The following is a 14,519-nucleotide window of genomic DNA, read 5'->3' as shown; positions in this document are numbered from 1 at the left end:
ATTGTGGATGGTGGATCTTGTTGCAATTGTTGTAGCACAAGATTAGTTTCCAAGTTAAAACTCACTATCATTCCCCACCCAAAACCTTATAAACTTCAATGGCTCAATGAGCAAGGGGAAATGATAGTTAACCAACAAGTGAAAGTACCTTTCTCCATTGGGACATATAAGGATGAAGTTAATTATGATATAGTTCCCATGGAGGCAGGACATATTCTTTTAGGAAGGTCGTGGCAATTTGATAGGAAGATCATTTACAATGGCCTAACTAATGAGATTACCCTCACCCATCTTGGCACTAAATTTGTGTTGCATCCTCAAACACCTTCACAGGTTGTCAAAGATCAACTAACTATGAAAGATAAGAGGGATGAGGAAGAAAAAATAGAAAAACAAAAGAAAAAGAAACATAGTAAGGCCTTGTCTTCAAAGGCCAAGGGGAAGGAAAAAGAGGGAAAGGATTCCTCTATGAAGATTGTTAAGAAGAAAAATCATTTTGCAACAAAAGGTGATATTAAAAGAGCACTCCTTCTTAAGCAATCTTTCTACCTTCTCCTATCAAGGGAAACATTCCTTAGCACTGCCACAATTCCTACATTTGAGAACTTACCTCCAAAGGTCCAAGAACTCTTACATGAATTTGGTGATATATTTCCGAAAAAGATACCCCCTGGGCTACCTCCTTTAAGGGGAATAGAACACCAAATAGATTTAGTCCCAGGAGCAAGCCTTCCTAATAGGCCAGCCTATATGACTAACCCTCAGGAGACTAAGGAGATAAAGTATCAGGTTAAAGAATTGTTGAAGAAGGGTTGGGTTCAAGAGAGTCTAAGCCCATGTGTTGTGCCAGTGTTGTTGGTGCCCAAAAAGGATGGTACGTGGAGAATGTGTGCAAATTGCAGGGCCTTCAACAACATCACTATAAAGTATAGGCACCTCATTCTTAGACTTGATGATTTGCTTGATGAGTTGTATGGTGTCAATATCTTTTCAAAAATTGATCTTAAAAGTGGTTATCACCAAATCAGGATGAAAAAGGGTGATGAGTGGAAAACCGCTTTCAAGACCAAGTTTGGTTTGTATGAATGGCTAGTGATGCCTTTTGGGCTCACTAATGCACCAAGCACCTTTATGAGGCTTATGCATCATGTCTTAAGGGATTTCATAGGTAGATTTGTAGTTGTTTATTTTGATGATATTTTAGTATACAGTAGGAGCCTAGATGATCACTTAGGACATCTCAAGCAAGTTCTTTCAGTACTTAGGAAAAACACCCTCTATGCAAATATAGAGAAGTGTACCTTTTGTGTAGATAATATAGTTTTCTTAGGGTTTGTAGTTGGTAGAAATGGGGTCCAAGTGGACCTTGAGAAAATCAAGGCCATCTAAGAATGGACCACCCCAAAAAGTGTGGGAGATATTAAGAGCTTCCATGGGTTAGCAAGCTTCTATAGAAGGTTCATTCCTAATTTCTCTACAATTGCATCACCTCTCAATGAGTGGTGAAGAAGAATGTGGCATTTACCTGGGGTAAAAAACAAGAGCAAGCCTTTGCTTTGCTCAAAGAAAAGCTTACTAAGGCACTTGTTCTAGCTCTTCCTAACTTTTCTAAAACTTTTGAGCTAGAATGTGATGCATCTAGAGTGGGAGTTGGAGCTGTATTGTTACAAGGTGGGCACCCTATTGCTTATTTTAGTGAAAAACTTCATAGTGCCACCCTCAACTACCCCACCTATGATAAAGAGCTTTATGCCTTAATAAGAGCCCTCCAAACTTGGGAACATTACCTTGTTTCCAAGGAATTTATCATTCATAGTGATCATCAATCACTTAAGTACATTAGAGGGCAAAGCAAGTTAAACAAAAGGCATGCAAAATGGGTAGAGTACCTAGAGAAATTTCCATATGCTATCAAATACAAAAAGGGAAAAACAAATGTGGTAGCTGATGCCCTCTCTAGGAGACACACATTGTTTTGCTCCCTAAGAGCTCAAATTTTAGGATTTGATAATATTAGGGACTTGTATGCTTTAGATGAACATTTCTCTCCCATTTACGAGAGTTATGGGAAAAAGGCCCAAGATGGATTCTATTTGGCTGAGGGGTATTTGTTCAAAGAGGGAAAGTTATGCATACCCCGGATCCATTAGGAAATTACTTGTGAAAGAGAGCCATGAGGGTGAGCTCATGGGAAACTTTGGGATAGATAAGACCCTTGTCTTACTCAAAGAAAATTTTTATTGGCCCCATATGAAGAAAGATGTCCATAAGCATTGCACTAGGTGTGTGGCTTGTTTACAAGCCAAGTCTAGGGTGATGCCTCATGGGTTATACACACCCATACCTATCCCATCTGCACCTTGGGTAGACATTAGTATGGACTTTGTCCTTGGGCTTCCTAGAACCCAAAGAGGTGTAGACTCTATCTTTGTGGTGGTGGATAGGTTTAGCAAGATGGAACACTTTATACCCTGCCACAAGGTGGATGATGCTTCCCACATCTCAAAACTCTTTTTCAGGGAAGTTGTGAGACTCCATGGTTTGCCTGGGACCATTGTGTCAGATAGAGATGCTAAGTTCCTTAGCCACTTCTGGAAAACCTTATGGGCTAAGCTAGGAACTAAACTTCTTTTCTCTACCACTTGTCATCCACAAACTGATGGGCAAATAGAGGTAGTGAATAGGTCTGTATCCACCCTTTTAAGGGCTCTTCTGAAAGGCAACCATAAGTCTTGGGATGAGTATCTTCCTCATGTAGAATTTGCCTACAATAGGGGGGTTCATAGAACCACCAAGCAATCCTCTTTTGAGGTTGTCTATGGGTTCAATCCCTTAACATTGTAAAGAAGTTGCATGAGAGAGTTAAGAAACAAATAGAAAACCAAACAAAGGTGTATTCAACTAAAGGCAATAGAGGAAGAAAATAGCTAATTCTTAATGAGGGTAATTGGGTTTGGCTCCATCTTAGAAAGGATAGATTCCTTACTAAAAGGAAATCCAAGCTTAGCCCTAGAGGGGATGGACCTTTCCAGGTTTTGGAGAGGATCAATAACAATGCCTATAGGTTGGACCTCCCAGAAGAGTATGGAGTCAACACCACTTTTAACATTTCTGATTTAATTCCTTTTGCAAGTAGAGCTGATATTGAGGAGGAGGAATTAACAGATTTGAGGTCAAATCCTCTTCAAGGGGGAGGGGATGATGCAATCCTCCCTAGGAAGGGACCAGTCACTAGAGCCATGAGCAAGAGACTCCAAGAGGATTGGGCTAGAGCTGCTGAAGAAGGCCCTAGGGTTCTTATGAACCTTAGGGTAGATTTCTGAGCCCATGGGCCAAGGTTGGGTCCAATTATCTTTGTACTTATTAGATTAGGATGTCATTATAGTTGATCCTTGTATTTAGGGCTCCATAATGTAGGTAGGGTACCCTAGAAATATAGGATTTTTCAGCCCTTGTATTTTAGGGCGCTTAAACTAGTTTTTGTATTAGGAGTAGTTTTGTAATTTCACATGCACTAAGTGAATATTTGATGTGTGTGTTGGGAAATAAATTTAATTGAATTGGTAGAAGCCCAATCCAATTAAATTTTAGAGGTGGAGGTGAGCATTTGCTTACTACACCCCATTGCCACATCATATAGTCACACTTTGTGCATGGCCTTCATGCTTTACATGTCTCATGACACCTAAGCACAGTTAGTGGAGAATCTTGGAATTGATCTTGGATCAATGGGCTGAACCATAACTAAAATTCACTAATCATAATTAGTGAAATTTTGGCTCCAAAATTTGGCTCCACAAATTCAATTTCAAATTCAAGTGAAATTTGAATTGAGAAATTCAAATTTCCCTCCAATTTTGTGTGACACTTAGGCTATAAATAGAGGTCATGTGTGTGGATTTTTTCAACTTTGATCATTTGAAAATTAAACTTCAGATTTTAGAGCTCTTTTAGAGCACAAAATTTTGTGCTCTTCTCTTCCTCTCCCTTCATTCATCTCCTTCTTCCTCCAAGCTCTTATCAATGACCTCTTATGGTGGTGAGCTTCTTCTAGAATCATCTTCTCCTTGAAGTGGCGTCTCCTCTCTCTCTTCCTTCTCCATTCCGCTGCCATTCATCTTCCAAGAAGAAAAGGAATCCATTGATGAAGAAGATCCTAGGCTTGCAAGCTCCAATGGAGCTTACATCACTAGTAATAGTATCTAAATCAATAATTTATGCTTCTAGGGTAGAATGTGAAATAATAGTTTGTTTAGAAGATTTCCGTGATACTAAACCACCAACTAAAGTAAAGACATAACCACTTGTCAATTTTGTTTCATTAGAATCAAAAATCCAATTTGCATCACTAAATCCCTCAATAATAGCAAGAAAAGATGTATAATGAATGTTATAATTAATGGTTCCTTTTAAGTATCTAAAAACCCTTTATGATGCAATTCAATGAGAATGATCATGATTATTAGTTTACCTTCCTAATCTACCAACTACATATGCAATGTCAGGCTTAGAGAAGTTTGTCAAATGCAACAAAGAACCAATAATTTGAGAATATTTATGAGAAGAAATTCCTTTACTCAAATTTTTTCTTTAACCTAATGGATAAGTCATAAGGCGTAGAAACAGGTTTCACATAAAAAATAATTAAACTTCTTCAATATGTTTTCAACAAAATGTGATTGGGTTAAAATCATGCCATCATCTTTCTTTATAAGCTTAATACCCAAAATCACATCTACAGGACCAAGGTCTTTTATATCAAAATTACTAGACAAGAAAGACTTCACATAATTTATGAAATGCATATTACTACCAAATATCAATATGTCATCCACATAGAAAAAAAATGGCATATCCACTATCATCAAATTGTTTCACATACACACATTTATCACTATTATTGATTTGAAAACCATATGAAAGAACAACTTGATCAAAATTTTGATGTCATTGCTTTGGAGCTTGTTTCAAACCATATAAAAATTTAACAAATTTGCAAAATTTCTTTTCGTTACCTGGTTCTGCAAAACCTTTAGTTTGACTCATATAAATTTCTTCTTTTAAATCACCATTTTAAAAAATAGTTTTTACATCTATTTGATGAATTTCCAAATTAAAAACACAAGCAGGTGCAATTAAAACTCTAATAGTAGTAAATTTAGAAACAGGAGAATATGTATCAAAGAAATCTACACCTTCTACTTGTTTACAACCAATCACAACAAGTCTTACCTTAAATTTTTCTATAGATCCATCAGTTCTTAGTTTCTTCCGGAAAATCCACTTACAACCTATACTTTTACAACCAAGGGGAGATCAGTTAGAAATAAAGTTTTATTAGTTTTAAGAGAACTCACTTCATCATTAATAGCTTCTTTTCCAAAAAGGTGCATCAATAGACCTCACGACCTCGCCATAAGTTTTAGGATCATCTTCAAGTAGAAAAGAACAAAATTCAGAAGCAAAATCATTAGCTTTTTTAGATCTTTTACTCTTTCTAAGTTCAAAAACAACATCCTTATTAACATTATTACAAGATGGTAAATTAGAACAAAAAGTATCACAAACAAGTTTAGACAATTTATTTTTCAAAGGAAAAACATTTTCAAAGAAAGTGGCCTCTCTAGATTCCCTAATAGTATTAGAAATTTCTGACACTTCAAAATTAAAAACCAAGAATCTATAAGTAGTACTATGCAAAGAATATCCAACAAAAACACAATCCATAGTTTTTGGTCCAATTTTTCTTTTCTTATTAATGGGGATGTTAACCTTTGCAAGATACCCCCACACTTTAAGATATTTCATATGTGGTTCTCTTTTTCTCCATAACTCATAAGGGTTTTTTCAAAAAATTTATAAGGTACACTTTTAAGAATATGACATGAAAAATATAAAGCTTCACCCCACATATTTTTTGGCAAGCCAAAACTTACAAGTATAGCATTCACCATATCAAGCAAGGTACAATTCTTTCTTTCCGCAATACCATTAGATTGAGGAGCATACGGAGGTGTCCCTTCATGAATAATATCATGCATTTCACAAAAATTACTCATATTTAAAGATGTGTATTCTCCACCTCTATAAGAACGTAGAATTTTTATTTTTCTTTCTAATTGATTTTATACTTCTGTTTTATATACTTTGAACTTATCAAACAACTCACTTTTGTGATTGACTAAATACACATATCAATATTTGGAGAAATCATCAATGAAATTAATAAAGTATCTCTTACCACCACGTGTTAACACATCATTACTATCACATACAACTATGAACCAATTCAAGTAAGTTAGTTTCTATTTCAATACATGTAGTAAAACCCTTTCTAGGTTTCTTTGCTTGTATAAATGTTTCACATTTTTGGTTTAAATCAATAGAAGCTTTGAAAATAAGATTAAGAGACATCATTTTTTTTTATAGAATTCAAATTCACATGTCCAAGCCTAGCATGCCACATTTCAGAACATTCAACATTTGCAACAAAAGAAGAAATGTTAGATGTTTTATTAATAGAAAGAGGCATAAGACTTAACTTAAACAAACCATCACAAATGTAGCCAAAAAAAAACCATGTCTAGTAATAACAACTCTATTGGACTCAAAACCAACCTTGTACCCTTGTTGGACTAACAAAGAAGTACTTATTAAATTTTTCCTGATATTAGAAATGTGATAGACTCCATCTAAAATAAGAGAATTCCCTGAAGATAGCTCTAGCTTCACTTGAGCTTCTCCAAACACATGTGTCATACTCCCAAAACATATTTTAAATAATAGTATAATGTTGTAAAGAGACAAGTAAAATATCTATTGTTTGAGTTATGATTATTTTATTATTTTGTGTACTATATTTTCACGTGTGTTTTTTAGCAAGGAGCTATATATATAGAGGACTGATTGGTACAACCAAGGTGTGTTTTCACAACAAAATACTTGTAGCAAGCAGGTGCTACATATAGGAATACTTGTAGCAGGCAAGGAGCTACATATATAGAGGACTGATTGGTTACCAATGTATAACAACGAAATACTTGTAGCAATAACATTAGAAAACAGAAAATAAAATTGAATAACAAACTTTCTAATGTTAAAAACTTGTAACTTATAAAAGATAATTTTCTAAGATATAGGAATAGAAGTAGTGGGATACTTTTAGTTTTTCATGGAAACTAATACTAAAAACATCTTATCTTTAAAAAACATAATTGATAAAGAAAATATATTTTAATTTTAAATTTTAAATTAAAAAAAATATTTAGTATAAAATCTTGAAGATGTAGAAATTAGTATAAAATCTTGAAGGCCTTATTAAATTATGAGCTATAAAATCAGTTTGCCTCTTTACAAAACTCATCCTTTAAAGTTTGGAATCAGAGAAAGAACATCTTTATATTTATTCAAAATGACATGAAAATCTGATGAAACTTTGATGTCGCTGTAGAAACAATCGGAAGAAACTTTGCAATCAGTTTCAATAATTACATTTGAAAAACCAAGGCCTTTTATCCATACAATAGCCGAATGAAGGGCCCAAACTTCTGCCTCAGATGGAGAAGGGATTCCACTAGCAGTACAGGTCTCATCTTTGATAAAATTACCATGGTTATCTCTCAAGCACATACCTAAGCCAAAGGATTTAATATCTTCAAAAATGAAGTAGATATTTTGTATTTAGGGTTCCACTTTCTCCGTTTTGGATATATTTTGTTATTTCCAACTAGCATTAAGCTTTTGACATGTGGTTTGATTAATAACGTATTCTAGTACTAGTATATGTACTCTCGATTCAGATTCTAGCATGTAACACTATGTAGTACAATATCGTATTTCTATTTTATTAATGCATGGGCAAAAATACCAATTGGGGTTCCTTTTACAAATTATTTACCTAAAAGGATCTATTCTGAAATTATTTACTTCGGGGATCTGTTTTTTTACTATAATGCGCTTCTTCGCTGGGCGCGTTCCCCGTAATAGCGACACGTGGCATGACGTGACTAGGTGGCAGGGGAGGTGGGACAGGGTTAGGAAGTGATGGCCTGCCAGGCGCGACCAGCTGTGCTGGTCTACCACGTTTCCCTGTAAAACCCTTCCTCCTCCTTCGTTCCATTTGCACTACGAAATCGTTGAAGTGGTTTACGCTCAATTGAGTCTCACTCCTTGCTGTTGTATGTATCATTGTTGAAGTGCTTTATACTGGTTAGAAATTTTGCTCAAAACTAATAAATGTTTTTATCTTCAATATATTATAGCATTATTTAATATTTATTCTGTTGATGATAATAATGATTATATTTTGTAGGTGCATAGACAAATTGACACGGACGATAAAATGAAATAGTAATTTTGTTTATATTTTTTGTGTGATAAATAGTAATTTTTTGTAACTTAATAATTTAATATTTGGTTATAATTATGTTGTGTTTATATATGTTATATTTGTTTGTTGATGACAATAATTATTTATTGTAGTAGTTTTTATGTCCACCACATATTTAATTATTTTGTGTTGTATTTTAATATTATTATTATTATTAGTTAAGCTCATAATTATTTATGTTGTTGGTATATTTTTTTAATATGCAAAATTTACATAGACGTTAAAAATAAATGCCGATTGTTTTGCATCATGAGTGTGAGAAGTAGTAATTTGTTCTCACATTAATTTAATTTATTTTGAGTAATGTGTTGATGTTAATTTATTTTAGGTTAATAATTTATTTTATGTTAATATATTTTTTATATTATTGTTTGTTGACGACATTAATTATTTATTGTAGGCAGCTGGACATGCTTGGCAGACCTGCACATCTGATCGCGCCTGGCAGGCCAGCACTTCCTAACCCTGTCCCACCTCCCCTGTCACCTAGTCACGTCATGCCACGTGTCGCTATTATGGGGAACGCGTCCAATGGAGAAGCGCATTGTAGTAAAAAAAAATAGACTCACGAAGTAAATAATTTCATAACAGACCCATTTAGATAAATAATTTGTAAAAGAAACCCCAATTGGTATTTTTGCCTTAATGCATGAGAAAATATGTTTATCAATTATATGTAGTTATTTAATTATGTTATGCAATTATTATGTATATTTATTTTATTTTTGGCATCACAATTTTTTTCCACATATTCTAATAATTTAATTGAATAACTACTTTCTTAGATTTCAATTCTATTTGTGTTTGACATTAGTTATATGAATGTTTCATTATGAGACGTTAGAACTAAACTATCTAATTATTACTTAGCTAACATAAAAAAAAAACTAAAACTATTTTTAAGCTTTGTGTTTGGTTAGTAGGTAAAAAATATTTAAAGTACGAGAAATGAAAAAAATGAAACAGAGATGAATGTGAGGTTATTCGGTAGAAATGAAAGATCTGAATTAAAATAAGTTAGTTGGTAAGAAAATTAAAAATTAAAAATATTATATTTGTAAAATTTCAATTTTACCCAGAATTATTTCCAGCTACATAAACTTTTTTTTTTAATTTAACAATATGTTGTGTGTTTTGTTTTTAAACGAAAGAGCATAATTAATTGGTTTTTCACATAATTGATTATGCTCTTCTTTACACAATCAATAGCATATCTGATTATGCTAGCGACATATTCAATTTTGATTAATAAAAAAGTGGTCCTACGTTTTTGTTAAGCCAAAAAAATATTTGTATCTTAACACGAATCAAGATTTCTAATAATTTTGATTCAAAATAAATAAATAAATACAAAAGTTAAAAGTTGTGTCTTATATAATATCAAACGGTGACTCATGCATCTACGTCTATAGTTTTAGATGATAGGAGAGGTATGTCATGATTTGATACAACATTAAAAGATAGCATTTAAAACTTCATTTAATACTTTGTATTTAAGATTCATTTTGCAGAGACATTCTCCTAAGATTTGTCGAATCCTATTAAGAATAAATGAAGCTCAAGATCTTAAAGTTGTCAAACATCATCAAAAGACGCACTTTGCTATAACAGACCTACTTTGACGCAAAGGAAATGGTGTCTGCTGAATTATTCTACATGAAAGTGAATAAGAGTGGTTTTCTGGCATAAAGAAGTACGTGCATTTAATGCAATGCCCCAACGACCATAAACATCATATGCAAGCTCAAGTGAAGAAAACTATCTGTTTAGAGACAACAAATACTTGAAGATGAATGCCTATAAATAAAAGTTTTAAAGACATGGGTTACGAACCTGTGCGCTAACATTTAAATTTGTTTTGTGAAAATCTCTCTATATATTCTTGTATAGTTCGAAAAAGCTTTCAAAACACTTTGATAGAAAAGACTAAGTGCTTGCTTAGATTTCATATTCGTCTGTAATACAATTAAGATTTAGTCAGTGAGCAAACAAACCACAAATCTTTTTATTTGTTTAAAATTCAACAGTGGCTTGATAAGACAAAGAATATTGATTGTGTCAAGCTTGGTGTAGGGCTTGAGTTGTAGAGCTAGAAGTGGCAATGACTAATGCTTATAACTTGATGAAGTTAGTAGAACTTGGTGGTTAGTCAAGAACTGGACGTAGTCAGGTGAGATGAAGTAGTATAAATCTCTATCTTATGTGTTTTTCAAACACTTTGATAGAAAAGACTAAGTGCTTGCTTAGATTTCATATATGTCTATAAGATGATTGAGATTTAGTCAGTGAGCAAGAAAACCACAAATCTTTTTATTTAAGAGCCAAACGTGGCTTGGTAGGATAAAGAATGTTGGATTGTGTCAAGCTTTGTGTAGAGCTTGAGTTGTAGAGATAGAAGTGGCAATGACTATTGCTTATAACTTGTTGAAGTTAGTGGAACTTGGTGATTAGTCAAGAATTGGACGTAGTCGGCTAGAGATGAAGTAGTATAAATCTCTTTCTTATATATTTTAATTTCTCGTTTGCTTTAAATTGACCTAAGGTTTGAATTTGATTTTGTTTTGAAAAATCTGCTTCCACCGTCTAGACTTGCTTTTGCAAAAATTTGTTATCTATCTTACAAAGTTTTATTTCAGACGATAACTTTGTTTTCACGAAAAAGGATTTAAAAATGTCTAAAATAAAATTCAACCCCCTTTCTTGTGATATTTGCCTTTACAAATTGGTATCAGAGCTCAACCTCTCAGGGTTGAGCGCCTGATCATGTCTAGAGGAAAAGATATTGATGGTGGATAACAACAACAATGGTCAATTCATTGCTGAGAGAGCATCCCTCGAAAGGCCACTAGACTTCATAGGAGAGGACTACCCTTAATGGAAAGACATAATGGAGATGTACATCAAGTCCACTTAGAAAAAACTCTGGCTTATCATCATAAATGGTGATATTCCCCTCACCATACCAGAAGCATAATGATCAGATGCTAATCTAACCATTACGAAGTTAAATACAAACACTACTAGAAAAATTGGATTTTAAGTCGGTTCTTATGCCCATGCCACGACGGTTTTCAACCGTCGTTAATGCCAACGTTGTAAAATGTATAAGCTATTTTGCGACGGTTATGGGAATCGTCGTTGTAAGTTTTGAATACTACGACGGTTAGAAATAACCGTCTTAGTATGTGCTAAATATTATAACGTTTCTTCTATAATCGTCTTAAAGTATACAGATAATTTTGGGATATTAAGACGGTTACGAAGACCGTCTTAGTAGGTGCGCATCGTCTACGACGACTATTGGAAAATCGTCTTAATTGTAACAATCATAATTTACATTTTAAGACGGTTATTATGACCGTCTTTGTATGTTATGCCAATTTACGACGGTTTTTATGATCGTCTTAGATGGCATGTCAAGACTGCATACTAAGACGTTTTATGGGAAACGTCTTTGTAGGTCTACATTATGTTGTCATTTTACGATGTTTTCGGGAACCGTCTTTGTATGTCTAAGTTTTTTTATTTTCTTTGTTTTATTGATGCATTTTTTTTACATTGATCTCTGATACCTATAAATTAAATCAGACCATGCAAATTAAATAATAGCATCAAATGAAATCTGAACAATAGCATCAAATGACATGCATCCTACATATATAAGTCCATGCAAATTGAATACCCTTTTTTGAATTAATGATCCTCTAATGTATCCAACATACAAAGTTGCAACCATAATTGTTCTAATTCTTTGATGAAACCACAGGAAAAATGTACTTGTACATAATACAAATCAAATTTAGCAACTGCTTTTCCTAAAAGATAAAAAGTAAGTTGCCCATTTCTGTCGAACTGTTGTGATGGCCTCCACGTCTAATGATGAGCCATCAGAAAACCACTACAAAATTAACATTAGATAAAATTATTAGTAACTTAACAAATATTAACCAAAGTTACAATTGTAACTCTATGCATTATGTTTACCTTGTGCCAGTCATCCTTCAAATCGGCAGTCACGATGCACCACATCCAGTGCATGACATAATATCCGCACTCAAACCCTCAAGTTTGCACATTACTCTACATATAACATTTTTAATGGTTACTTAACATTCAACACTTAAATATGTACAAACGGTTCATTACAAACAAGTACTGATTACCATGGGTTCAACCCACCGAGGTGCACCTTGATTAGACATGCCTTCAAAAGAACTGGTTATTGTCTTCATTGCACTAGTTAAAAAAAAAGCATATATATGACAACCATTTTTGTTGTATATGTAACAACAATTACCAACTAAAGGATGCCATGATTTGTATATTTGAATAGAACCTGTTAATTGCACCTTTGATGTTAATATCAGGCTTCTTCCTCAGAGAACAAAACCAAACGACCGTGTTTTCCCTTGGGTGGAGAACAAATAGTTGCCAATGTGCCCTGAATTGGACAATTATAATAACAGAATTGTACAACAACAAAAAAAAAACTTAAATTCGAAGAACAATTGAACTTACTGATGCAAGTAAGCTCCTAAATACAACTGCCTTTGTGATTCCTTGACCCATGTTTCAATGTATTGTTGGCATTGTTGACGTCTTTCCTTAGCATTTTGTATAGATTGAGGCTCTAGCAAACCATATAGTGACTGATCAGCTTTGCTTCTACCGCACTCATTCATAAATCTATTTGGAAGACAAGTCATGATTATTTTAAATGTTTTAGATTTAAAAATAATGGTTATCAGGTAATCAAACATAAAGGTTGCAGCAAAATGACTTACATGGTCCACAATTGTAGTATCGCTATGTTTAAACACTTGTCACCTGATATTATTTCCGCTAGATCTGCATGTGTGATGAAAAATTTTGCCCCAATATCAGGAAGTCCCAATTGGTTCGCCTCCCACGGCACTTCCACTGGATTCTGGTACACATAAAACAATATCTTCATCAACTCTCCCAATGGATCGGATTCACCTGCAAGCTTTGCATCACTACTATGTTCAACTGGCTTCCCCACATTAAGGTCAGAATCCTAAGTGGTACAAGAAAATAAGTATTAAATTTAATCAACAACTTAACAAATATTACAAGTGTGTATTCAAATGACAATTTGGCAGGGGGATTATTATATTACTTACATAAGATAAAGGTTTCACTAGATGTATGGGCCATCCAATGAATGAGTTCATGGCGTCCCTGACATACTGAATCTCTGAAGTGGGTAACGGGACAATGGCTTCAGCATCGTATACAGTGTCAACACACACCCTTACTACATCATCTCCATAAGCAACAGTGTGTATCGTGCCACCTACTCCAAAGACCTTTCCCCCTGCCACCAGCTATGTACTGTCACCACAAACAATGTGGAAGCCCATACTACATGTATCAAATGTAGACCGCTCGTTACCAACAACATTATTGGCAACTTCAGCACAACTCTCTTTCGTGCTAACACGTGCAACAAATACGTCAGGGTTAGACGGTCTTGGGGGAGCTGACTGTTGCGTATGAATTTGGGATAATTCACTCTTGATCGCATCCAACTCCATTTTCATCTTGTCCATACGGTCTTTGTTCTCGTCTTCTACCTCTTTCTTCACCTCTTGCTTTATAGTTTGTATGATTTCAACCAATCTTTCGGCGGTGATCACAGGCGATGAACTGTGGGACCCACAGGAAGCATGTCCAAAGTAGCTGGTTATGGTCACACCATGTCCATCGACACGAACACGTCCAGGATGCTCTGGACGACCAATGGCAGTGTTTAGGATGTCTTGACGACCATGTGGGACAAAAGCTCCCTGTTTAGCTTGTTCTTGTAATTCATCCTATGACATTGACAACAAATTAACTCGTTGTTATGGTTACAAATTACAATTTATAATTGTGGCATATATTCAACTTACAATTTTGTCTGCGATTTCTTGAGCTGCTGCAGATGTCATTTGTCCAAATTTGTTTGTCCAAGCCTTTTTCCACTTCTCATGTCTCGCAATAGGGGATGGAGGGTCGACGACCATATCTGCATTTTGACTATTGTCACCTTCATTTAGTCATGACTTTGTTTTCTCGGCCATTAATTTTTTTTCAAGCACATCGTAGCCTCCACGAGAGAGTACGT

General features: G+C 34.4%; 1 protein-coding gene across 1 annotated transcript; it reads right to left on the bottom strand.

Annotated features, from left to right (window-relative positions):
• Positions 1-12,049: 12,049 nt before the first annotated feature.
• LOC114410552 lies at positions 12,050-14,418 on the bottom strand. The gene is made up of 9 exons (XM_028374537.1): positions 14,305-14,418; positions 13,810-14,226; positions 13,534-13,737; positions 13,174-13,427; positions 12,908-13,075; positions 12,726-12,830; positions 12,569-12,625; positions 12,374-12,469; positions 12,050-12,287 (listed from the first exon to the last, which is right to left on the bottom strand). The coding sequence occupies exons 1-8, from the start codon at positions 14,416-14,418 to the stop codon at positions 12,403-12,405; spliced, it is 1,386 nt and encodes a 461-aa protein (XP_028230338.1). The 3' UTR covers positions 12,050-12,287; positions 12,374-12,402.
• Between the last annotated feature and the right edge of the window lie 101 nt (positions 14,419-14,519).

The sequence above is a fragment of the Glycine soja genome, chromosome 4, assembly GCF_004193775.1.
Source record: "Glycine soja cultivar W05 chromosome 4, ASM419377v2, whole genome shotgun sequence".
Classification (NCBI taxonomy): Eukaryota; Viridiplantae; Streptophyta; class Magnoliopsida; order Fabales; family Fabaceae; genus Glycine; species Glycine soja.
Note: the sequence above shows the minus strand (reverse complement) of the source record. Positions and strands in the feature narration are given on the sequence as shown.